At 39.4% G+C, this 26,071-nt stretch overlaps 1 protein-coding gene across 4 annotated transcripts in view; it reads left to right on the forward strand.

The window, feature by feature from the left end:
- The window catches only part of FILIP1 (filamin A interacting protein 1), a 131,965-nt gene that overhangs the window by 53,500 nt on the left and 52,394 nt on the right, over positions 1–26,071 (forward strand). For 3 of the 4 annotated variants that reach the window (XM_057418841.1, XM_057418845.1, XM_057418842.1), the window contains exon 2: positions 17,636–17,914. In XM_057418841.1, coding sequence (XP_057274824.1) covers positions 17,636–17,914 — 279 coding nt within the window. Of the gene's footprint in view, positions 1–1,903; positions 2,045–17,635; positions 17,915–26,071 lie in introns of all 4 variants that reach the window. The other variant, XM_057418843.1, reaches the window with a different exon arrangement.

Consider the following 26,071-nt stretch of genomic DNA (forward strand, 5'->3'; position numbering starts at 1 on the left):
TCGCACATTAGCTTTTTAAAGACAATAATTTGATCCTTCCTCTGTTAAAATTAATGATAAAAATCTCACTGATTTTTAGAAGGAAAACCTTTTTGTAGGATGACGAATTAATTCCTGTAAATCCTATGTGTCTCATACAAATTATCTCTCCTTTGCTGCTTGTGAACTGTCATGCCAGACACAATTCAGAGCTTGTGGGTATAACAGTGTGATAACCTGAATTCTTGCACTTGTAGGAAATGTTTTCTGTTATTAATAAGTAAATTAATAAATGGATAATTGCTCAGTTTTCTCCTAGAACTAGCTGCTCAAGACTGAAGTTTCCTAAACAAGTTTTAAAGAAAATCAAAGTGTTTATAAATAAAATAAGATGTTTTTTTTTTTCCCCCTTATAAGGTCAAGTTTTACTTCCTGTGTTTGCACCAATTTACCTGTGATTACAGCTGCTTAAGATTCCATTGTTGTATCTATCCTTGTATTGTTCGTCATGCAATAAATTTTATTATTTCAATCCAGAGCAAGGACAAAAAAAAAAAAAAAAATTCTGCACATACCAAGTTGGTATTTACTACTTTGAAAGAAATCACATACAGTTTGTTAAGAAATAATGGGGAAGTTTGCCATACACTGTTCTGTTATTAACTTAGACACCCTAGCAGTCAAGCTTTATTCCTTAAATGGTAACGTACCTAGTAGGACTGCGTTGTTATTAGGAGAACTATATAAATGATTTAAATAACAGTCAGTGTATAGAGTTGAACAAAATTATTACCGTTTTCTTTAAAAATATCACAGCTTTCCAGAACACCATGTTCTACCTGACCGAATGTTTTGCCATGGTCTCTCAGTCCTCAGAATGTCTTTGGCACTGCCAGCCCTGCCGCTGGCCCTGCCTGGACACATAGCTGCTCAGATCCATTGGCTCTGTTCTTTCCATGCTAGCTGACTCTGAAGTCGGTTTGACCTACCAAACTGCTTATACCATAACCGTGCTGCTCAGTTGAGGAAGTCAGGGCAGAATTCAGGAAATCCACAAGATGGATTCAAATTCTGTTAATTTATGCAAACTAATCAGATGCATGAATAAGCTTTTATCAACATGAGACCTTGCCTTCTTTCAGTTCCCCATATACCTTGAAACATACCCACCTTTCCAATAAGCAATGCTCCAGTTCCCTCCATGTCTGGTATTATCTCCATGGTATGTGGATTTTTGCCATGTCCCCAGCCTACCTTTGTTTTCTTTGTGGTCTCTGAAAGAAACTGCTCTGCAGGTCTTGCTGTTGTGCTGTGGATTGCCCACCTTGACCAGCCAAGGGAGTCTCACATTTTCACTGAGCTGCCAGAAGTCTGCAGACTCCGTGCAGTTTGACTAACAGATGGGCCAAGCTGGACATATTATTTCTCTGCTGTCATTTCATCATTTCATTGCACTGCATGGCATTGCATATATTCTGCAAAACTAATCTACTAAATGAGGAACCCAGCATATTACCCACCAGCTTTTTGATTCCCTTGTATGGCTGCTTTTCTGAATGGAGGGGGTTATTTGGTGTTGATTGCTAAATTAAAGCAGAAAGCTGCTACCTTTAGTACCAGCTCTTAGGAGGCAGCAAGAGCAAGAGGTTTTGCCACATGGGCTGGTATACTGTATCATACCTGAAAACATGTCACCTAACATATTCTGCATTCTTCAGGTTACCGTGCTCTATCATGTCTTTGGAGACACATGGGTAAAGTCGATGGGAATAACTAAGCTAAAAAAAAAAAAAAAAGACTTTTCAAACCACTTTAAGTCTGGAAGTTGTTTTCTAGCTAACCTGGCTAGCAGGCAGAGCAAGCAGAACATGCTGCTTCTCTCCTTGTCCTTGCATGCAGCCCCTGAGCCGTATCTTTTCTCTAGGGAGCAGCAGGGACCTCAGTCAGCCCCAGGTGGGAGCAGCAGAGTGATGGCACAGGAATACCTCCATCCTCGACTCCCTCCTCCCCACTCCGGACCTAGATTCTAGCGAAGTCCCCGCTCTGGAAGCATCCCTCGACACAGGTATTACTCCACACCATGGGCTGTCTGGCTGATACACGGGAGCTTTCAGGTGGAGCTGTGCTACTAAATTAATAACATTCAGGAGGTGCTGTTGCAATAGCATGGCTGGAAAGCAGCACTTGAGCTTCCTGCAGATGTCAGCTCCAGGAGGAGACTAATATTACGTATGTCATCTCTTGACTTTCAAAGGCTCATCTGAATTGCAGGGCTGTCAAAGGCCCCAGGGACTGTTGAGGATTACCAAGGACATCCTGAAAGTACCTTATTTCCCCTGATTTTTGTTTTTGCTTAATGAGTTAGTAATAAGCATCCCAAGTTAACAAGTTAGCGTAATGAGGAACTCTTCAGCAGGCACTGCTGACTTTTATGACCATACTGAATGTCTCACAATATTCATGTGGGATTTTGCCTGTCTTTTAAAAGCCCCATTGCCATCACATTTGTTATATAGTAACAGTTTTTAAAATGCCTCATGGTGCTGGAACATACTTTGAAATTGTAAACCCAGCTCAAAAACTGGAAGGCAATCACTAACTGATTTTATAAAAATTTCACAACTTTAATTCCAATATCATATCGTATTTTAAGTGTCTGACTCATTTTGAATGCTTGGGATTGTCTATACTAATTATGGTCCCAGAAGATCTAGCTCAACAGTAAGAAAGCAACTCCATTTGTAGTCAAGGATTGCAAGCACAATCTTCCTGGAACTGAAAGTTGTACATTGTGCAAATTTTATGGCATGTATAGCTTTTCTATTTTTAGTTGGTTGAAACCTGCAATACATCACATAATCCTCCTTAAATTGTCATTGCTAATTTCCATTAACTTGGCATAAATAAGTTTTTATTTCTTAAATTTGTATAGTTACTATTTTGCCTAACAATGTTACACAAACAAAACTGCATTTTTCCCTGATACAAAGTCGATGTGACTACAAAATCCTAATGATGAGTTTCTGGTTATGGAATGTTTAAAGCAAATTAGAAAAAAAAAACCACAGTGTTTTTTATTTAAAAATACACATGCGTTATGAAGTCCTATAATTGTTCCATTACTTCAACAAACCATTTATTTACTCCTCCACCTTTATAGGCGTTTGGAAAAGTTTCTCTGAGGTTTGAGAAAGCGTAATAAAATTGTGCTGTCATCTTTTTTGAAGATACAATGGGAAGAATAACCCTGGGTTTTTTCCTCTCTAGAAATTCATCTTCAAGAGAGGTCAGTCAGTGACAAATATTTATACAGAACTCTCCAGCCTTGTTCTTGCTTACTTAAATAGAGATAATGTCATGAAATTGTTTGCACAACATTACCTCATACCCTGGCTGAGCAAAGGGCAGGGGAGCTAAGCCTGCTTGGCACACCTGTTCATGGTGTCTGTGCTATAATGCTAAATGCTGCATTCTGACAATGCTTTTATTTTCAAGGCTTTCCTATCCCTTTAATTATAATCCTTTGTCTTCAACACATGCTTATTTCAACAAGTCTGAGGTTTGTCGAATACTTGGTGTTTGCCACTTTCTGTGGGGTGTGGCCAGATGATTTCTAGTGCTGGGAAGGCTGGTGCTATAGCTGAGGCATGCTACCACGCTGGCATGTGCTTCCAAGCATTTTTCTGTGCAAGCTTTTGGTTTTCCTTTATGCCAAAAAGTGATAACATTTGTACCAGTATTTGCAATCATAATCAAGATTGTTTTGCAAGCATGACAGCTACCTTAGGTCAAGCACATGGCAGATGCCCAGCTGTACAGAGATTCTCTAAATATGGCCATTTCCTAGCAGCTCAGTTTTGCAGTCCTAGAAGCAACTGACAAATTGATGACTGATTTTTAATTTTGCATTTAATTTATGTTGCTTGTTTTGCGTACAGTCAATGATGCTGTGTGGGATGAATTTAAAAGGTACAGTAGGATACTAGATTTTGAAATCAACTTCGATTAATGAGTTACAGAACTTAATATGGAGGCAGATGGGTTTTCTGGGTTTCAACTGAATGTGATAATTTCTCTAAGATGATAATATACAAATCCTAAAGCATTGTGCTGTTAAAAGCAAATCTGAAAGTGTAACTGAATAGAAATGGACATGAACTGATGAATTTAATTTCGTTTCCTAGCTGATAAATATTATATTAATAAACAAAAGTAGGCATTTCTCAAATTACATTTAGTTTAATAGAGTCTCTCAGGTTTACAGATATAAAATACTCTTCATAATTCAGTAAAGAAATATCTATTCAACAGGAGGACTTTGCCCTGACTTTTCTGAAAGGTTCTCAGTATATATACAGTGAAGGCTCAGCTGGTTAGTCAGAGCTTGCTTTTTCTGGACAGCTGTGCTTACCAGTCAGCTACTGGGAGCTCTGGATAGCTGCCCTTTAACTTTCAGTTGGGTAGGTCTGAAAAAAACTCGTTCACGTCCTAAATCCCTGCAGTGCACATGTGGACAAATACAGACAAGAAAACGCTCTTATCTGTGGTCTGTGCACTGAATATTAAGAGAAAAGAGGTGGTAGTGAAAGTTCACTTAGACATTGTCACTAGGGATAGAAACTTGAGTGAGGTTTATTCTCACTGGGAGTAAAATAGTATATGAAATGGGAAATGAGCATATGAGAATACTTTCTGTCACATCTTGTTTCTTAAGATAACTAAATATAACACCTTAATATGGCAAGAGGTGAATTTGCATCCTTGTAAGAAGAAAGCTGGTTTATCTTCCATTTCCCAAACCACAAGTGAGAAGCTAAAAAGCAACAACAATACCATTTTGAGCAAATCAGAGGAAAAACTACCCTTCTGACCATAACTAGCATTTACACCTAAAAAAGCAGCTGCCTGGGCAGTCCAGGGTCCAGCCTGCTGCCCACAGAGCGAAGACATGATGGGAGCTACCAATAGTGATCATAGCAGGTCCTTGCCAAGGCCATGGGTTCACCTAATATGCACGGGAGAAGCAGCCCGAAGTAATTTCTCAGTCATCTAAACTTCCTTGAAGGCAGCTGAAAAATAAAGTAAACAAATAAGTAATGTTGAGACATCACATAACTGCTGGGTCAGACAGTTTTTCATTAAATAGAAACAGTAATTTCTCTATTTATATGCTGCTTTCTTACCTGGTTTCTTACTTGATTTACCAACCATATACCATTTGCATATGCCTCCCCACTTTTTTTGAGTGGTGACCAAACTTTTTGGAATTATTGTGAAAAGTCAGATCAGTCTAAATTTGTATTGAGAGTCCCAGTGATGCCTTAATATTTAAAGGAACGCACCAATTCATTTTGGCAACACTGAGACCCACATTGTTTTCATGTCACCTACATCCTCATAAGAAATAGAAACTTGAAAATTTTATGATTTTTTTTTCCAGATTTACCTTAATTATTAAAAATTAATCTCTAGTTTCACTTGCTCTAACTAAAAGAAAGCTAATACAGATCCATTGTTTATTGCTTTCCTTAAATTAGTTGTTTTGGGCAATAATGGCCAAGTTCCCCACTTTTCCTCCCAAGAAACTGTTCAGCACAAATTAATTGTGGCTGGAGAGTCAAACGAGCTCATTTCCCAGTTAGGTATCTCAGTAACAGTGACCTTTTGACTCTTTTCAGTACTTTTTAGAAACACTGTGTTCTCTGCTCGTCCTGGCCAGAAATGTCCCTGCAGCAGTGGTCTGTGTCTTGTAGAAAATCCACCCCAGCAGCATAAGCCACTTGAGGTTACGACTTCATTAAAACAAAGTTGGCAGGGTTGGTTAATAGAAGGGACTGCGAGGGGTGGATACAGTCCCACATCCTCTGTCATGTCCTTACATTTGCCACCCAGCCGTGGCGCTGTGTCAGGTGCTGATAACGAGGTGCCAGATACCTGCTATTGCCTCCCCACCCAAGAGCAGAATCAGCCTTTGTGATGATGTGTTTATGGATCCAGGGCCAGTTTATCAGTTATTTTACTGATGTGCCCAAATTAAGGGCACAACCTCTTTAGAAAGGCCAGTGTTGGCTCAGAGGGGCAAAACTGAGACCTCCCAGCACATCACAAGGACAGGATGCAGTGGTGTCCTCCAGCTATGTCCTCTCACAGGAAGGCTGTAGCAATACCACCCTCTGCACAGCACCTTTTTCCATGGAAAGAAAATCAGGAGGTGCTTCCACTGATAGACAGGAGCCATGGCGGGTTTCAGCAGTGGTCACTAGAGCTGCATGACTGAGGATGAGGGCAGGCCTGAAGTCTTAACATAACCTCAGAGAGCCTGGGCCCCATTTCAAAGATGCTGCAGATTATGGATGAAACCTAAGCTCCTAGCTCAGTCACACAAGTGAGATACTTAAAGCTGAACAGTATGAATTTGTGCCAGTGCAGATGATTTAACTTCATGTAGCCTTGTAAAACACCCACTCCATTTGTAGGAACTCTTTTTGATATCTTTCCATGGCTCTGAACTGAAATTACTTTCTAAAAAAAGCAGCTAAGATTTTTTTACTTTGTCCTAGTGGAAAACAAACAAAAAAGAAAAAAAAAAAGAAAATTCATCCTTTTTTAAAAACTCAAGTAAGGTGGGGTGTTTGACTAGTTGCAACAAGACAAACACAATTCACTTAGGTTTTATCCCTGTTGAAACTGGATTTTAAGGAGTCACAGCCATTAAAGCAACTTGAATCTGACAGCGGGTAATTCCAGTTAATGCAAGACCAAGCCCATGCAAAGATATCTATTTGCTTCTTCCTTCTCTTTTCTTTCCCTACTCAAAGTAACTATGCTATGTTTTCATCTTAGCCTGACTTTTTGCTCTGAACTAAAAAGCCATGTGAAGATTTGAGCAGATTAACATTGACAGGCTGCTCAAAAAAAGATCAAAACCAGCTAAACCTGTACATGCAGGGTAACTCTTTAACTTCATTCTTTTCAGGTGAAGAAATTGTCTAGGGATTTTGAAACCAAGACATTAGAAGAGGCACATAAATATGGTTTATATAAATGAAAGCTGTTAAAGTGGATGAGGACATTTTCAATGCCCAGGTGAGGTATCTGAAGTTTTTGCGTGGCTTCCTGTCAGCATGAGGCACTGGTATTATTTAAATCAGTTAGGCTGACATTTACTTCTTTACTTTCTTTGCCACAAATTCTGAAGTCAGTGGAAAGCCTGCATGATTACTGGGAAATAATGACAGTCACTGGGGCTGGCACTGCCAGGAATGAAGTAAGACTCTCCTTTACTTTTACCTCTTTACAAACAGTAATGACAAGTTAAGGCTGGCGCTTTGAATAATGCAGGGGGGGCATTCTGAGGCCTTGAAGAGTTAGTCCTCTTATCAGTGACAGGAAGCAGAAGAGCTCAAAGTTTGTGCCATGGAGTCCAGCAACTGCCAGGAGAAGCCTGATGCGAAGTGGGGATGTTGTGCTCTGCTTCAGCTGCCCTGTTTCTTCCTGATCCCTGCTGAACTGCACTATTTCCAGACTATTCTTCAATAAAAATACACCTCTAAATAAGCAGAAGTTGCCTTGACCTAACTTACATGAAAAAATACAGATCCTTTCTGTTTTCCCACCACCCTCCGCTTATTTTCTCTCTGCAGACTGTGTATTTATGGTGAGTTGCACTTTCCCTTTGCACGGCTGATTAGTTTTCCATTTCCTTTGTTTGTAAAGGAGCAGGCTGTGGAAAGGAAAGGCTATAAATTAAACAGTGCCGGGGCATGAGCATGGATATTGGAAGGTGAATGTCTGTACTCTTACTAAGCCTTTGGAGTGGTCCCTGGCACACTTTTGGCCAGCCCACTTAACACCTTCCCGAATCATTTGAGAGCATGTTTCAGGCCTCAGCATGGGCTAGGGGGAATTCCCAGTGGGCAGTGTGGATGCAGCCAGCATGTTATGGATGCTAAAAGGGCTTAAAAGCCTGAAGGATTTTCCAGGACAGCTGGCCTCACAGTCAGAGCGGAGTCCTGGACATGGTTAATCTCCAGGATATATGTAGCCACAGAATTCCTTTTCCTTTTTTTTCCCTCCAACGGGAAAAATGTTATTGTAAAGCCACCAAAATTGATAGTGAAACTCAAAGGCAGGTTAGTATCAGAGACTACTTTTAACTTCTTGTTTTGAAACCATTTAAACTTCACAGAGGAGGAACCTTCTGTGAGGTGGAAGGCAGCCTAGCCTGAGGGTTAAATTCACCTCTCACCAAATGACCAGGCATTCATGTGCAAGCTGGTACTGTGTGTCTATCACCAACTGAAACTTCCTACAAAGGAGTCACTGAGAGAGATTTGGAACTTGTTCCCTGCTTTGGTTGACAGCTGAAATTTGAGATGCTGCAGATGTGTTTTTACACTGTTGTCTCTTGGAGACAATATTTGTAGAAGATACAGGTCCTTTGTATGATTTTTTTTTCCCCTTGCAAAATCTGTGAGGGTATCTACATAGGGATTATATTTTATTTTTTTGCTATTTGCATAAAACAAGGATAAATCAGTGAGTTGTAAAATTTAGGTGCATTTGTTTACTGGTTTCAGCAAAATCAGAGCTGTGCAAGTCATGGCTGCTGAAGATTACAAGACTTATGATTCACATCTGGTCAGCAAGAGACAGCAAAATACTTCCCTTGACCCAAAGCTTGAATTTTGGTTTTGGGACATTGAGCTTTTTGTCTTGTCTCACATGTGTTAAAATACAAGTTAATTTTGAAAGAAAAAACAATTTTAAAGTGAAAAGTTGAAAGAGATTTTATAGAAAGCTAATAAGAGTTAGTTTCCTCGTTTCCTAACTGCATTCCTTATTTGTCCCATGTTTCATTCCTAGTTTAAAGTAGGATTGCAAGGGCCACAGAATGACTTTTTACTTTCCATGCTGCGTTCCCTTAGCGATATAACAGGTTTAGGTATTTTGGTTGGTCATTGTGAGGATAAGGCCAAGGGACTCAAGAGCAAGATCTGTAATCAGCCTGCTCCTGCCTATTGCTGCTTTCAGCAGTTTCCTGCTATCTTAGAAGCAGGAAATGCATTATAGGAGCAGTGGTCTTTAGAAACTACTTATGAGAGATATAGCGTGGTTCATAAGCCCACAGTATATTTGATCTTCCAGGTTATCAGCTTGGTTCTATGGTGTTAACAAAAAGAAATGACTAATGCTTGCCTAACACCAAAGATCTGCAGGAGTGAAAAATGTTTGGAAGGCCAGCTAATCTGCACCACCTCTCTAACCATTTTCCAGGCATGTTCCCGGCTGTCAGGTGATAAAACAAATGCGTAGTGAGAAAACTAATGGTGACGTTGTTAGCTTTATCTTTATGTGAAGTTCACAGTTTGATTTTCAATTGCAACGGCATAACTCAAAGGGGCAGAAAGCTGTAAAACAAAATGTGAACAATCATGACAGGGCACAGTGTTCGTCCAGCAAGGAGTGGATCTGTCAGCGTCCACCAGCTGGGTGCAAGGTACGCACGGCCAGGAAGCAGTGGCATTTCTTTCCTCCAAGGATCGGTGCTTTTCCTTCAAACTGGGAGTACTTCTGGGCACAGGACACTCCAGTGGGCTGGAAACATGCCGAGAAGAGTGATGAGTAGGAATCAGCTTACTCCCATGCGTCCCAGCTCAGCTGAAGTGTGCTAGAAAGGCTGCCTCACAGGCAGTTAGCACTCTTGCCACCTACCTTCCTCCTGGGCAGTCCCTTTCAGCCACATGGCCACTCCGGATAATACATCCTCATCAGACCTAGCGGCATGTTTGTCTAGTGGTGTCAGCTACTTGAGCTGTCTCTTCTCCATGACTCCTGTTTGTACTTTCTAGCAGCTGGGAAGCACAGTAATCAAAACATGGGTAGAGTGATATATAAAAGTTTATTTTTTTTGACTGAATGATGATCTAATAGCTTATCATTCCTCATGCCTCATGCATCCAAGATGTTTTTCCAGATGAAGCCTGGGAAACATGAATCTTTGTGAAACAAGTCTATGTTACTCCTTAGTTGGTCAGCATGCATTACTCAAATAAAAGTATTCCAACTGAAACCACAAGTTTTCCTGAAAATGACAAAATTAATGGACTTACACCAGCATAAACTCTGCTCTTTGTAAATCTATGCTATAATTTAGTCAGAGAAGAGTTTATCTTGGAATTAAGAAAGTGGTGTTAAAGCAGTATAAATCTGTGTTAGTGATGACTGGGTTTCCTTTCTTAGTTTTGTGAAATCCTTTTCTACTTTCACACAGATTATACTTATTCAGAATGGCACCTGGATATGGAATTTTTAGAAATCCTTTTCTTCTTGAAAATACATTTATGCTTATTCCTCTTATTTTCTTTTTCAAGGAAAAGAACTATTGTTGATATAATCCTTGGTGCACATGATCCATGTGTTACTATGCTCCACTGTTACAAAAATCAATTTTAGAAGCCATAAAATAAATCTTTGATAAAGCAAAAAGGCTGTGCTGATTTTCATGCTGTACCTGAACAACTGTGTCTGCTATAACTTTGCTACTTTTCTACACTACTTGCAAGCAGCATGAAAAGTTCTATTCACCAAAATCGATGAGGGAATAATGAGATAGCAGTGACTTGATAGAAGAAAATAATCCGTGTCTTGCATCTTAAACAGTCACTGCATTTTTTGCCAGGTGCCCATAACAAGGACAAATTGTCCTTCTTTCTCAGTAATTAAAAAGACTCAAGTTTCTTTCACTGATGAGGCTCCATGTTAGGGTATGACAAAACAAGGGAGGTACTGTGACATCCAGCTGCCATGGGACAGTTTCTCTTTCCTGCATGCACTCCTCTAAGCAATGCTATGGCCTCTCCTCCTCACTTGAGTGCATGCAGCGGAAGCAGCCCAGGGACCAGTGCAGTGTGCTGCATCTGGGAAAGGGCTTACAGGGTGGGAGAGAGCTCACACAGTAGCACTCACAATGAAAGTGGTGCAAATCCTGCTATGAAGGCAGCATCAACAGGATGATATGAACATTTCTTCTTCAGTGCATGAGGCACAGCATGTGTGCTTGGGCATTGCTCCTCCTAACACCTGTTATGGCAAATGATTTTCCAGGGCAACAAGCATACCGAGTGAAAAGATGAAGGCAGTAGTGGTGTTATGTAGCTTGACTAGCCACAAGTCCTCTCCTAGTCTGCATAAGAATTACAGCCTTATAGCTCATTTATTCAAACTGTTCACCGAGTAGAGAATTGTCCTGATCCATAAAGTATCCATATTTCTGTGCCAGTTCTCCAGCAACAAGGACAAGCAGCTAACATATGCTCCCACAAAAGAACATGGGTAATGTATAATACTGTCAGAAGGAACAAAGACCTTTTCTTGTTTGCTATTGCACATAAGTCTTGATGCATAATTGGGCAAGAGACTGGGGGAGGGTTAGAGAGAACAATGCATTAATGCTTTAGGGGTGAATGTTTAGAAATTCAGGAAACTCCAGAATTGGTAAGGGTAGATATTTGTTCCATTCTTCATTGTATTAGTCATTTGGTTTCACACTCTCCTCTGACTAGCATGACTGAAACAAACACTGGAGTCATCTGCAAAAGCAAAATCAAGAATGAGGTCTGCGTTCCCTTAACGTGGCGTTTTTCAGCTATCACATAGTCTGGAGTATGACACATGTCTGCTTCATGCAGCATCCAAGTCCAGCTGGGCAGCATTGAACAGCACTTGCCTCTGCACAATGACGCCATCAGTTCCTACCTGGTCCTACGATAACCTCTCGGTACTACGATTCCTTTTTATTTCTTCAGGTCAGACAAATCAATTATAACCAACATTCACAGAGTCCAGGAAAACAGCCTGGAGTAAGTAATAATAAGGAATAACTTAATAATAAACCTAATAATTTAATCAGTCTCTAAGGTGTGAAAAGTTGCATCTCTACCTGTTTGTCCTGTGAAAGCCACAGGACTGAGGCTATGTAGCCTTAGTTAGGGCTACCTGAATCCCTTGAGGCTAAAGTCATCCATCCCCATCTAGGGTGGTCCTTGCTGAAGACTTTTAAACCAACAAGGTCAATTTGGTGTCCCTATTTTCCTCTCTTTCTGACGTATGAGAGGGTGTCTTCTTTCACTGTACTTTTGTTTGGTGCTTTTTCTTGGTACTCTCTACTTGTAGATACAGACTGATAAGACTTTAAAAAATTTGCAGCTCTCTTCCTCATTTATGAGGTGTTTAAGATCTGATGGAGGTTTTATATTATTTGGTCTCCATTTTGCGTATATTTAAAATATTTTTCACTCCTGGTCATATACGCTGATTGCTAACCACTGGGCAGAGATGTGGCTTGCTCGGTGCCTGAGCTCTCAGCAAGTTCCTCCGTGTACCAGGCACTTCTGCACAGTCCTTTGCTCCACTCCAAATCCCTGCGCAGTGTAGCCTCTGAAAGATACACTACCCAAAGCCACAGCTGAGAAATAATTCCAGTTTTGGCTCACTAATAACCCAATTGCACTGACCCTACAATACATTGCTAGCCTGTCAGAAACCCAGCACTTTCATGTGATATCTTAATCAGTTAGATCTGCAACTGAACTCCAGACTACAAATTTATAGCCAAAGGCAACAACCATATCATGGCTGTAAATCAACTTTTGTGTGTGTTTGTGCATATTATAGTATTATTATTATTGTTCTTTTCTTTTAAAGGAAAGCATTACAGAGCCAAAATCAGTATGTTCATTTAGCAGGAGGGGCTACACATTAAGTTCAAAGAACACTTTTGCACTATCTGATTCTAATAGAGCTATTAACAGAGCCTAATCTAACCTGTCATTTCAAGAGCTATAGGGAGAACAAATTGCTGTTGACAGGGGAAGGGTTTGGACCAGTATGCAGCCTGTCCTCTCTTGACATCCTACTCAGCAAATTCCTTACAGATTTCCTCCTGATGTCAGTAAAACTGACATAAAGGTTATTTCATGAAATCTTGTATGGATTGCTAACTTGTGAAAACCAAAGGACCTATGCCCAGAAAAGCAATACAGACCTAAGTAAATAATCATAGCATTTGTCTTTTGAGCTTAAAGCTTAACAAATGAGTGAAACAGAAGAGAGGCTAAAGTGTTCCCATGCCAAGTACCAATGCTGTGAGCACATATTGAAATAAGTAGCCAATGAATGTAGAAATCAAGGAGACTGATCATATAAAGACTTCTTTATATGGAGAAATCAAGGAGACTGTTTCCAGTTTAATATGCAGTATGGTGAGGGGTGGGGGAAAACCAAACCCAACAACAAAAACCAACAGTAGATTTAAATATTAAATGCTAAAGCCATTATAAACCATACCAGCTATTTCTTCAGGGAACACAATCCCTTCCACAGATCAGGAATGCTGTAAGAGATATAGACTTGATCAGTGCAGACAGCAGAGGTCATTTGTTACCAATATTAGACTGGCAGTGCCCCCATAATAGATTTTGGAACTCTGGTGAAACAACAGACAGGCAAGGTTTGGGGATTTTGGTATTTACATACTGAAATGACGTCATGCAACTGGCCAGAAACTTTTCTTCTTTATTATGATGCCATCAGAAATACAGATGAATGTCCAAAATGATAATGCTAAGCAGTCCTTTCCAGCACACAGTGTTTCAGCCAAGATCACTGGTATGTTCTGGCTAGTTCACGCTGCTCTAATTAAAACTCAGTCATCCTTACAGCTGTTTTGTATTCCTAGAGCACTTCACAACAGCTGGATCATGCCGTTGATTTTGGCCCTTAAAATCCTTGGAAATCACTGTGTGAATAGCAAAACTTTGTCCCTTTCTGTCATCATTTAAACTTGAGTTCACCTGCATCTCTGGCTTCAGCACACACCACCTTTGCATTTGGATAGCACGTTGGAAAAGTATCAACATCATAACTGAAGACAGAGTAGGTGTTGGTGTTACACTGATTTTGGCAGGCTTTTACTCAAAGAAAGGCTGTCAGGGGCAATGTCCCTGAGAGTGACAGGTTGTCTGTCACACTTCCAGTGATGTAAGACTTGATGCAAAATAAACCTACAAGTTCTAAAGAAATGTTTTAAAAGGCCAAGTTTGACTTCCTTTAGTGACAATAATATTCTAATTTGCTAGCTGATACAAAACTCTGGGTGATTTGGTTAGGCTGCTCTGCTGCTGTATGAATGAATTTTTTAAAAATAAATTTGCATCTGTCCTTTATAAACCTACATTGATTTACATCAGGTAAAGATACACTTTAAATATGTATTCCATATTTCTCTGTTAGCGTGCTTATAAACCTACAGTCAACTACTCAGCCTTTATATGGCTTCACGAATTGTTATCTCAGCTCCCATGGGGATAGATGGATAGATGGATCAAAATGGCTGTCTTGAGTTACGGTGTAGCAGAGTGACACACCACCTTTCATGTAGTCTAGCATTTCCAGCTAAGTACATCTGTTTGATTAGACAATGCTTGAGGTGTATGATATGTGTCAGGTAGTCATGAGTTAAATTTAAAATTAATTGTGCACCTTCGTGTCTTAACAGTTGTGTCATCTTACTACAGAGAAATCACTAATAGAGCATGTTACAAAGCAGAATACACTGTCATGTAATAATCTGTTTTCAACTGGAAACATATGTAAGAAAGACAGTTTGCAGTATTTATTCTTAAAACATGTAGGATGTTCTAGAGCCATGAAGCCATTCACCATAAACCATGAAAAACACATTTGGTTTAGAGATGAGAGTAGCTGGAGGCTGTGACCCACAGAGACTCAGAAGGAAACACTTAGAAAATAGAGACAGATTGAATCCCGAGTGCTCTATCCTGAAAGGAAGCATGGTTGGAAAGTTTAAAACCCATTAAAGCTAAACAAATTGAAAAGCCCTATCTGAAAGGAAACATAGTGCAATGTTTATTTTTCCATTACAAACCTGAGACCTAAAAGATTTCCTGAGGTTCGCAGGTATTGTTCATTCTTATAATGGAAATCTGTTTTTAGAAAGCATAATTCATGTGTTTAATCCAAACTGCTTTATGAAAAACATACTGCATAAGCATTCAGGAAGTTAAAGGCCATTGTATACCTGTATCACATATTGTTTGGATAGGAGCAGACCTACAATGCAAGGAATCTCATCATGAAACTCTCCCACTTGAAAACATAGGGTCTAATTCTCTCCCCATTTATACTGCTGGATGAATTCCACTGAATTAATGAAGTTAAGACATGAGTGACCAATAATAATAAAAAGACAATTTTCCTGCTGAGTGTGAAACTACCAAAATGCAAGGCTAATGTGAGCAAGAGGTGTATAACAGTGGTCTGAGTCAAATAAGTAGCAAGCCGTAGCAGGCCCAGTGTAACATTATCCAAGCTGATTAGGCAATGTATTTTAGGTTTTACCCTGTCACTAGTGAATTGCTGATCCGAGATCCTTATCAGAAAAGTGTGTGATGTTAGTGATGTTGAGAAGCATCTGTTTGACTAATGAACAAACTGCAAACTAAATCCAGAGATGAATTTAAGTAAGAGGAAAGATTTGGGAGCAGAAGATTATTATTCATTAAAACTTCTGATAGAAAAACTGAGCAAGTTTCATGCACACAGACCCTTCAGCTTTCTTCAGTCTGTTTGTTCAAATTGTAGTTGATGTAAAGCAAGATACTGCTCTCTGCAGATCCTGCTTTCTAGTATTAGACTATCTTGGGTAAAATGGATTTAAGTAAAAAGTTAAGGTACTAAAATATATGGTCGTATACAAAAGTAAATTGAAGTAAGGCAAGAGTAAATTCCTGATGATTTCCTTTGTCTGTTATACAAGAATTTCAAGTAGGATGTTATACAAGAATTTCAAGTAGGATGAAGAATATCTGATTTGTAGGAGACCAATTTACCTTTTACATCTCAGCTTGGCCCTGAATCAAGCCTAAATTCACTATTGCCTTTGTATTGTTTATAACAAATATCTTTTGTCATAATTTAGAAATTATGATTGTTAGATCATGTTAGATTACAAATAACAGTCTACAGTTAAACACTAAAAATAATTATAAAGACCTACTTCATCTTCAAAGAAAGGTGACAAAAAAGGATAGCAACATGACAGGGTAGCAATATATGGCCATGTATAAACGTGTCTGAGTATCCTATGCACATCTGTTTGATGATGGTAAGTAATGAAATACACACTGATGAACCCATCCTGTCTTCCATGCCATTGCTAGTCAGTGACACAGGATGAGACCTTACAGGGTAAACTGGATTTTAAGGGCTAGCAACCTCTCTGGCCAATTTGCATGGTCAAGGGGAAATAAAGGAGAGAGATATTCACAGGAGAAGACAAAAGACAGGCAAATTAAGCTAATTTTAGTGGAATGTGTTCTGTGGATAACAACTTGAGAAGGGCTGATGGGTAAAAAAGAGAAGAACTATGAAAAGATTTGAAGATAAAGGCAAGTGGTTTAATTTGATATTGCTGTATGGCATTCAGCAGAAGGAATCAGAGAAGACTGTTTTTTGATGAGGATGGCACACAGGAGGGATGATTTTCACAGTTTTGTGTGACACCAAGGCTATGTTACTTGTAAACTAAACAGAGCCAGGACCCTCATTCTGTCCCCTGAGGTCAAACAGCACAATCCAACCATGCTCCTACTGCTAAACTCTCTTCCAGAACAGGGTGACTGCATCTGTACCTGGTCTGAGTTACTTCCTGAATTGTGCCCAGGAATTATTTGGGAGAGTGGTAGTTTCCCTGGACCAGAAGTGTGCAACAGAGTGTGCTATAAATTTAGCAATACTGTACGTCAAGTGGCAGAGATTGGGAACATTTGCTGTCACTGTTTAATTTCCTATGATAGACATAGTCTAAGAGTGTGGTGTAGATGCTTAAGGGATGTGAGCATTCAGTAACCATGACCTGACATTTTTGAGAATCTCCTAGAAGGACTGTAATGTTCCTCTCGGCAGTTTCATTCTCTCTATGCTCATTTTTCAAACTTCTTTTAAACTTTCCTTTATGACACTTACTGTCTAATAATCTTATGCAGTATTTAGATTAAGATGGAGTTTAACACTTGTTTTACTCTGTATTCCTAATTTTTCTTGGTTACTTGGAATAAAACCATTGCTTTACTCAGAGAAACTACCAAGTGACCTTTTTTGTCATGCATTGTCACTCCATTCTTGTAGAGAATTTATACTCAAGGGGTACGCTTTTCTAAAATTTAATTAAATTCCTGTCTCTCAAACAAACCTCATGTTAAAATAAGATCTGCTTAACAACCTGCTTTGTTTAGTGAAGAATTGTGAATGAGCAAAATGTTGACTGAAAGAAAGAAAACCCTAGAAAATGATCTTTATAATTTTCCTGCATCACTTTTAACATTTAAGCTCATATCAGCATCTTGGCATGCTTACTTTGTTACCTTTACTTTGCAACTCTCTTAAATTTATAATTAATGTCCTGGATTCCCTGGCTGCCACACACAGAGTTGTTGAAATGGTTGAACTTTCTGCCTCTGTCTTTTGAGCATGACAGAATTTTTCAGTTTTTAGAAGATTGCTGTTCTTCCAAAAGGCAGTATTTCCACTGCAGCTTTTTGTAAGTAAATGCATCTCTATGTTTGTTTCTTTCTAGGTAGGGATGAGATCCCGAAACCAAGGTGGAGAAAGCTCATCTAATGGGCACTTCTCCAGTTCCAAGCCTGTCATCAGCCATGCAGAGAATGAAAAACTTCAGGAGGATGCCAAGAAAAAGAACAAACCTCATCGGAAGGAAGATGAGGTCATGGTTTCAGCAACTGTCAAACGGCACTCAAAATCACCTGGACCTACTGAACGAAAGAACAAGAAGTCCATAGAGCTTTCTAAAGAGGACTTGATAAAACTCCTCAGTATAATGGAAGGAGAATTGCAGGTAAAGTAAACGTATTTTAAACTATATTTTCTTGGTACCTATTTATTTTTAGGTTGTCCAAAAAGCACAGGGCTCAGCTGATAGGGGCATGCAAATTTAAGGCAAAGGACCATAAGCTGTTTAATAGAAGAGTTATAGTTTTAAGTACTGCTTTATTTAACATCTCTATCTGCAGCTACCAGAGCAAAATAAATGCCCACCAGAACTGATGAAGAAAGGGGAATCTGGATGTGCTGAACACTTAAAGAGAGGCAGAAAACAAGCACAGGGGAATCATTTCGGGGTGGGGGAAAGACAAGCAAGTATAGTGAGTATAATTGCAATCATTAATGCAAATATTCAGGAGACAGAACTGCAAGTCACCAATTCTGAAAAAGGTCTTAAGATGGTCCCTGGACTTTCTGCATATACAGGGTTCAGTCAAAGCTCTGCCTCCAGCATCTGGCCTCCAGCGCTCTGCACATTCCCTTCCTTGCAAAGACAAATTAGTTTTGTTTCTTGTACTTGTTACTGTCTTATCTGATTACAAGAAGCAACTGTTTTGTTCATTTCTTTGGTATATGAGTCAACTGAGTTGCACCATTATCACAACTCTGAGATTTCATCTCATTAAGAATCATTACATATCACTCTTCCTGTGCATAATTCACCTTCAGTTTGTCAGAAAGTACTTTCAAGTTTCATTAAATATGCATTCAAGCTAAATATTTTTTTTTTCACAAAGGCAAAGGACAGTTGTTTTGCAGTGAAAAACTGCAAGAAAAAGGAAGAATTATTGAATGCAATTTTGAAAAGAGAAAAATTTTATCATTACAAAACAGTATCCATTTTTATAGTGCTTCATTTGACTTCATATAAACCCTTGTATATGTAATTTCCTAAAAGATGGAGTTAGCTTGCAGCTTCAGTGGTGAATAGAGCCAAAACTCATTAGAAATTTATCATGCTCATGTAGTTTAGAAAGATTTACCCTGAAGTCACCTTTGTGGTCTGGAAAGGGGAGGTGAAGAAAATCCCTAATGTTTCCTGGGTGGCAATAAATGTGCTCTTTATTCTTATCTCTGAGTAATTCTCCTGTTCAATACACTGAAATGTGACTATTTACCATAGTCTTTGGAGGGGAGTTACACAATGTATAAAATCTGCCCATGTTCTCATTATCCCTATGGGAATGATGAGGATAGCTGCCATCTGCACTGTAATGTGGGATGAAACTCCTCAGCAAGATGATACTCACATTTTCTGGGACAATACTCTTAAGGATATTCATACAGACAGACCCACAGAGAATTTTAGGCATGTCTAAAGCTTCCCAGAATCACAGGAGGATTATAAAGACAACCATGCTGGTAGCCGTAGAGTGTGTCTGTTCTGCTCCTTATTACCAGGCAGGGAAGAGAATCACTATTCTTTTTAATCTCTATAAGTTTTTCATTTCACTTCAAAAGAACCCATTTTAGTTATTTGCCTGTTACCTATGTTGAACCGTTACTGAAGCAAGCAAGCTATGGCACTTTGGCTTGAGATGAGAGCCTGGCTTTGACACTACAAACAAAGATGAGCCAAGGAAGACTCCAGCCAAAGCAAATACTCTGATATTACCTCCTGGCTGTCACAGTGACCTAATGCACTGAGTCATTTCATGGCTTTTCATTTTCAGATCAGTTTGGACGTTTCTGGTGCCTGGCTGGCGTTTTGTTGGACTGACAAATCTGTCTGTGGGTTTATCTTGAAGCCATTTCAATACTGGCAAGGCAAATATTATATAGGCATATGTAAGAAGACTTTGTTTTGAGAATAGCAGCAGGCTGTACCTGTAGGGAGATCCAATATTTTTTGAAATTGAAAAAAAGGTAAAATACCATGACTGTTTACTCAGCAGCAATGAGCAGGGGAGATCTTATGCCTGCATTACCAAATGCAGGGCAGGATGACACTGCCTTGTAAACCCCAACCCGTAAGCTCAGCCACAGGAAGTAATTTGGTCATGACAACCACAGCATTAGCAGGGTAAACTAGTAATGTATACATATGCTTCATGCGCTTAGTTCACTGACGACATAGCAAAGATAGACTCAAGCCACATTGCTGTTGATACCAATTCTGAGTCCCTCCTTTGGGCTTTTTGAACGTGAATGTGCCAGTTAACCATAGAGACATGCCTTGGCAGCTATGTTTATATCTTCTTTTTTTTACTTTTCTTTATTTTGGGGATTTTTTTAATTATAATGACCTCAGGTAGCTTGCCTGTGCTTTAGCTTTTAAGGCCAAGTTGGACTCGGCCCTGCCTGTCATCAGATTTCCTGGAAGAGCCCCGTGCACTTACTGAATATAGAGAAGGAAAGGTTTTCTTAAATGGCTGAGGTCACCGTAGTCTAGGCCTTATTTCGTAAGAAAACAAAAAGGGAGAAAAAGTATACAGAAGCTGTGGTGATGAAAACGTATCCCAGTATATATGGCAGGAGAGCTCTTAAGCACAACCTCTCTGAAAGAGAGCGGGAAACAAATGAACTGATGACAAGGATTGATTTTAAAGACCTTATAGCTCAGTAGAGTGTCTTTTTGCTTGTGAGATCTCACTGCTCATATAAAAAAAAAGTGATTACATGGTCTTGAAACACAAATTGAATTTATAGGGACTAAAAATCCATTAAGGATTTCTTCCTATACCTGGGGGGGGGAATCTAATTTTTAAATACTGCAAAACTGATTTGAAAAGAAAACCTCAGACACCAGTAGAATAAATTGGACCATGAAGGCATGGCATTAATTTGCCTGTTTTTTACAGTGATTTTAGTTAATTCAGCATGAGTATTACTAATTACAGAGCAATACAGGCAGTGTGAATCTTTACAGTGATGATGATATGAACCTACCTGTTGTTCACAGATTTTTGCCCAGTGGCCTATGGCTTTGTCCTAGCAAGAATATATTCCCTGTGCACTTTCTGAGCAGTAGCCATTAATCTCCAGCAATATCAACACTGATTTTCAGCATTTCCTGATGAGGGGCTGAAAAGAAAATGAAGAGCAGTATTCTTACATGTTTACCATTCACTCTTCTATTGCATGTATGGAACAAAAATCACCACAATAATGAAAATAGATTTATGAAGTCAGCATCCCACTACAAATCATTGGGGTTTTCAAGAAAAATAATGAGTGCTCACACAAAGGGTCAGAACTATAGCTCCCCAGGAAGGATGTGTCCCCTTGCCTGGCACCAGGCACCCCATGGCCAATGGCAAGATGTGCTCCCCTTATATCTTGGTCTTAGCTTGAAGCTAACACTTCTTATGATGTCCAGTTTGATTTGGTCTCTCTGATGAGGTTGCTTGTGAAAAGATCCTTCCAGGACTGCCAGCCTGGGGCTAGCAGTTTAATTGCATTTGTGCCACTGACTACCAAACTGCAGGTTTCACTGGTGATTTCATCTGTTGCAGGAAGGGTTGTTGTAGGGCAGGTAAAGGGGGCTGGTTGCTGGCGACTGAAACAGGACAGTCATGGGGGAAAGAGCTCTCTCAGCCAGAGCCAGGAGGAGCTCACCTTCAGGTGGCCTGTAAGACTTTCACTTGACCTGGGTGTATCAGGGAAGGGTTAGCAGAGGTGAGTGAGGTCTGTGTGTTTTGTTCTCTCTGGTAAAGTCCTTATGAAACACTTAGATAACAGTGGCTGTACATTCTGCCACAAAAGAAATACTCTCTCAGCAAACTCAGTTACAAGGTATCCACATGGGTATAGGTGATATACTACCAATTGCATTCTAACATTTCTAAAGGTATTTTAGTATTTTACCATCTGTCTTTCTATCAGAAGGCTAAGTTCTATAAACATAAAGGAAAGGAAAATTCTTTACTGTTTCCATTTTTCTGCTTTCCTCTTTTTTTCCTTTTTATATAGCTACATATTTTATTAATACATTTTATTCTATAGTCATTCTATTATTTTTCTTACTATCTAACTTTCCCTCTTTCTTTAGCTTTCCTCCCTCCTTCTTTATTTCTCTGTTTGTGACCTTTTTCCTTATTCTTTTGTTACTTCCAAACTCAGGCTTTCATTATTCTCATACTGCAGCTGCATTGACTGAACCATATTCCTGAGAATCCTGGACATAAAATTGTAGAAGATCTGCTGTAAATGAAGTCCCTAAATTCTTTAGGCAACCATTTCATTTAATCTTTGTCATTAATTTATCAAGCTGTGTTTTAAGATTAGGTGGCTTGTTTACCTTGCAACTCTTATTGGAAAACAGTTCCAGAACTGAAAAATTTAACATTTAGCAAAATTTCTCTTTTAATTTCTAGTGCAATTGTAATTGAGTGAAACCTTTATGACATTGTACTATACACCAGTTATGCTTCAAAAAGCCTGCTTCTCTCCCTACTGTTTAATACCTGATATATTTGTAGAAAGCAGTCTTGCACCCTCTGAGCCTTTGTGGTGCTGTGCTAGCCATGCCACATCCTTTTAATTTCTTCTAGCAAAGTAGGCTTTCCATGTCTTTGTCACCCTTTGATCACTACCAGTTACACCCTGGGTTTCTTAAAGTCTGTGGCTGGATCTGCACATAGTGCAGTAGGAGAGAGCTCACTGGTGCCTTGTATGTTGGGTTTAAAGTTTTCCTTTCTCTGCTGACATGGCTTTACTTGGCCTTCCCATCACTTGTCAGATTTCTATAAGTCAGAGAGTTTGACTGTGTCGCTGAGGCTGTGATGTGTTTTTCTCTCTCTCTTCCTCCTCTTGCTGCAACATCTAAACTTTCATGTAATGCCTTAAACTGCTTTTGTTTCAAACTTGACTTCCTGAGATGTTGAAACAACATTGTGATAGCCACCTAGGCATTTCGTGGTTAAAAACACGGTACAAAAACCTGTATTTTTTCCTTCAGTGCATTTCTTAACATTCTTGCATGAATATTATTAAATATTGAGCTGCCTGAAAGCTCAAGCGAGGAATATGGGTTAGATAAGTGGGTGGAAAGAGAACGTGTTTCTTTTAGGTATATTAATGTATAATTATAATATAATAATATTAAGGTAAGAAGAGAAAGTTGGGACTAGATGCCTTGGCACCTGAGGAAAGAGTACATAACAGAGTGAAGAGAAAGATTTTTCAGCGGTCATTAGCAAAATCTCAGTTTGGGAAGCTGAAGAAGAGACAGAGTGGAAAGCATTAGTAAAGCCAGAGAACAGCGCATGTAGAGTAGCCTTGATAAATGTTTATAACTGCAAAGTCTTGTTAATTAAAGTGGTTTAGAATTTTCTGCTCATATCATACAGATGAAATTCAAATTCTCTGAGAGAAAAATCTTGGCATGTACAGTGCTACAGGAAAAAGAGAAGATAGGGTTAATGTGAGGAGGGAGAGGTGACTTAAGGAGAATGGAATGAGAAGAAAGAGGTTGGGCAATAGAAGAAAAGAGTGTAAGGAAAAGGGGAATACAACAGGGATAAAGGGAGCCAAGATAGAGACATGTAAAAGGGATATAGAAAAGGCAAGACAATGAAGAGAAGGATGGTGTCCACACTGTAGCAAAATGAGAGCCTAAAAAGTCCCTAAGAATGTCTGGCATATCAGTACAATGAATTAAAACCTTCTCTCCCCTCTGACTGAACCCTTGTTTTTGCTTTTTTCTGGTGAAGCAAGCATTTGCAGGACAAAAAAATGAAGATAGGATAGACTTCAGACCACAAATGCCCTCTTTTATTTTCACTGAATAATTTATATCAGGAGCTGAATTTTGTCCAGAATAGTGTGGTGGTTTTTTTTTCTGTAATTTGCAATCATTGCTATGCAAAGTGCAGGAGATACTATGGGAGGTAAGCAGGGCTTGTCTAGCTAGCCCCAGAATCATGACTTTTAAAACAGAGCCCTGCTGTTTTATGAAAGAGAGAAAAAAAAAAAGATAAAGTAGTATTTTGAAATGTAGTTAAATTGTGCTATTTAGGCAATTTCCCGATCCCTCTGAAATTAAGGGCAGAGGTACTATCAATGATAGCAATGATAACCATGTCTTCGGTAATAAAATTGCTTTAGAATTATGTTTTTCAAAGTAATTATCCTCAGTAAGATATCACTGACACTGGACAGCTGTAGGCTGAAAACCTCTTTCACAAAGACATTTTAAAATCCTTCTCTGTTAATGCGTGAGCTGTACCTAACAGAACTGTATCTATCATACTATTTAGGCTTGGAGGGTCAACAAGAGAGGAACAATTGGCTGATTTCTCAGATCCACTGAACATCTTGTCTAGAGAGGAAGGAAGAGTATGAGCAACTTGGTTTTTTTTCCCCCAGATTCTTGGTCTTCTGTCCAAAACAGAACAGTAAGGATTAACTCCTACCAACTTTCAAGTTTTGGTCTTATTCCCACTGGGATCAGTGTCTTTAACTGATTCTCCTTTGCAATCTTTTAAAATAATTTAGTCAACTGATGTAATTCGACTCTCTTTAAAAAATCATTATTTACTTAACAGAAAGTGTGTACTCAGAGCAACAGTAATGAGCAAGCTTGTCTTTTCTCATTTTCTTGAGAGAAAACTTACTCTGTGGGAGAGGACATGGCAAACCCTTTTGTAATGCTAAATGCTAGATGCATGGACTCTCTGGCTTTAAAATATCTGGGATTCTTGGGAAAGCTTGCAATGAGCATATGTCTTATGTGTCATAACGCTGCCCAGTACTCTGAGTCACCAGTTGTTAATTTAATACTGCAGTTGTAGCTGACTCTGGTTTTATTAACTTTGCCGCCTCAGTTTCATTTATTAAGTTTGTGTCTTCTGTCCTCCAGCTGAGGATCAAATAAGCTCTTGAGAGCAAAACAGATTATTTTCCATCCAAAATGAGCTTCAATAAAAGCAAATATAAGTATTTATATAATAACTGTGAGAGCATGGCTATCTGAGAATGTCTTGTTTCTAGGGTTAAAGGCTCCACCTATTGGTTGACTAAAATGAGAGAAATGTAGCACTTTCACAGAGAAAAGTGCTGGCCCTACTGAACATCCTGTGTCTTGCACATGTTTATGAAGTTGCTGTAGAGTTCAGTGTACAATTTTGCATGATGTCCAAAATAAAATGAGCTCAGTGACTTATTTCTTAGGGCTGTGCACATGCGGCACCCAAAATGATACACTGCTGAGAATAAAGGGAAATCCTTTCCTAAGACAGGAATGGTTTGTATTTTGCAAGTCTTTCTTATCCTGGAAAGGATTGTTTTTCTTTGCAAAAAATCAGCATAAATTCTTCCATGGCAGCAAAATGAGTGGAACTGACTAACCCAAGTACAGTTGCATGGTAACTTCCAGGCATTTGTCACTTTCAAGTATAAACAAGTCAGAAACAGACGTATTGATGCGGTCAGCTTCATAATGAAAACCCGTTTCCCCAGTATTGATTCAGGCAGTCACAGCATTTCAGGCAAAATGGCATTTTGATGGGCTTCAGAGTCATTCTGGGAATGCAATGGGAGGATGGAGAGAGGAGAGAATGTTCAAGTGGGGTTCAGGATGGAAAGGTGAAGGACAGACACAGGGGAGGATCAGAGGATTTCGAAGACATTGGAGGCTATGAAGGCATCATGGGCACTGCCAGGAGCTCTCACTCTGCACCTTTTGTTGCATTTCACTCTAAGGGTCTGAGCCACTTCCCTCGTTTCCTCTGACAACTATTCAAATAATTTGCTACGCTGGGGAGTGCTTGCTGTAGCACAGTCCTACTGTTCTTGCCCATTCAGCAGTCATCAGAAACTTGAATGCACATCCATGTACCACAAAGCACTGAAAAACAGCTTGTTGAAGTCAACAAAATATTTGGACAAGGGAAAGTTGTATATACAGTTTATTACACATGTATACACACTTAGGCCTGTTGGTACCCCACTCTGAGTTATGCTCATGTCTCCACAGAGGAGGCAGAAAGATTTCCTCTGAACTTCATCATCCTGACAGCTATGGCCCCACTGGCACCATCTTGTCTCTTGTTCCATCCTGCTCCACACATGCTCATTCCTGTCAGAAGGGACCTAGATCACAACAGAAAAAAAATACCTTGGCTGGTTTATTCCTCTTGGAGAGATAGTGCTTACACCAGCAGCTTCAAGTGCCTCCCTGAAGTTCAGGTCAGAGCCTCTAATTTCAGATGCTTCAGTTCCTTATACA

This window comes from Pezoporus wallicus, unplaced genomic scaffold, assembly GCF_028554395.1.
Source record: "Pezoporus wallicus isolate ANWC-B61680 ecotype Strahan unplaced genomic scaffold, APGP_CSIRO_Pwel_v1 contig_4901, whole genome shotgun sequence".
Taxonomy (NCBI): Eukaryota; Metazoa; Chordata; class Aves; order Psittaciformes; family Psittacidae; genus Pezoporus; species Pezoporus wallicus.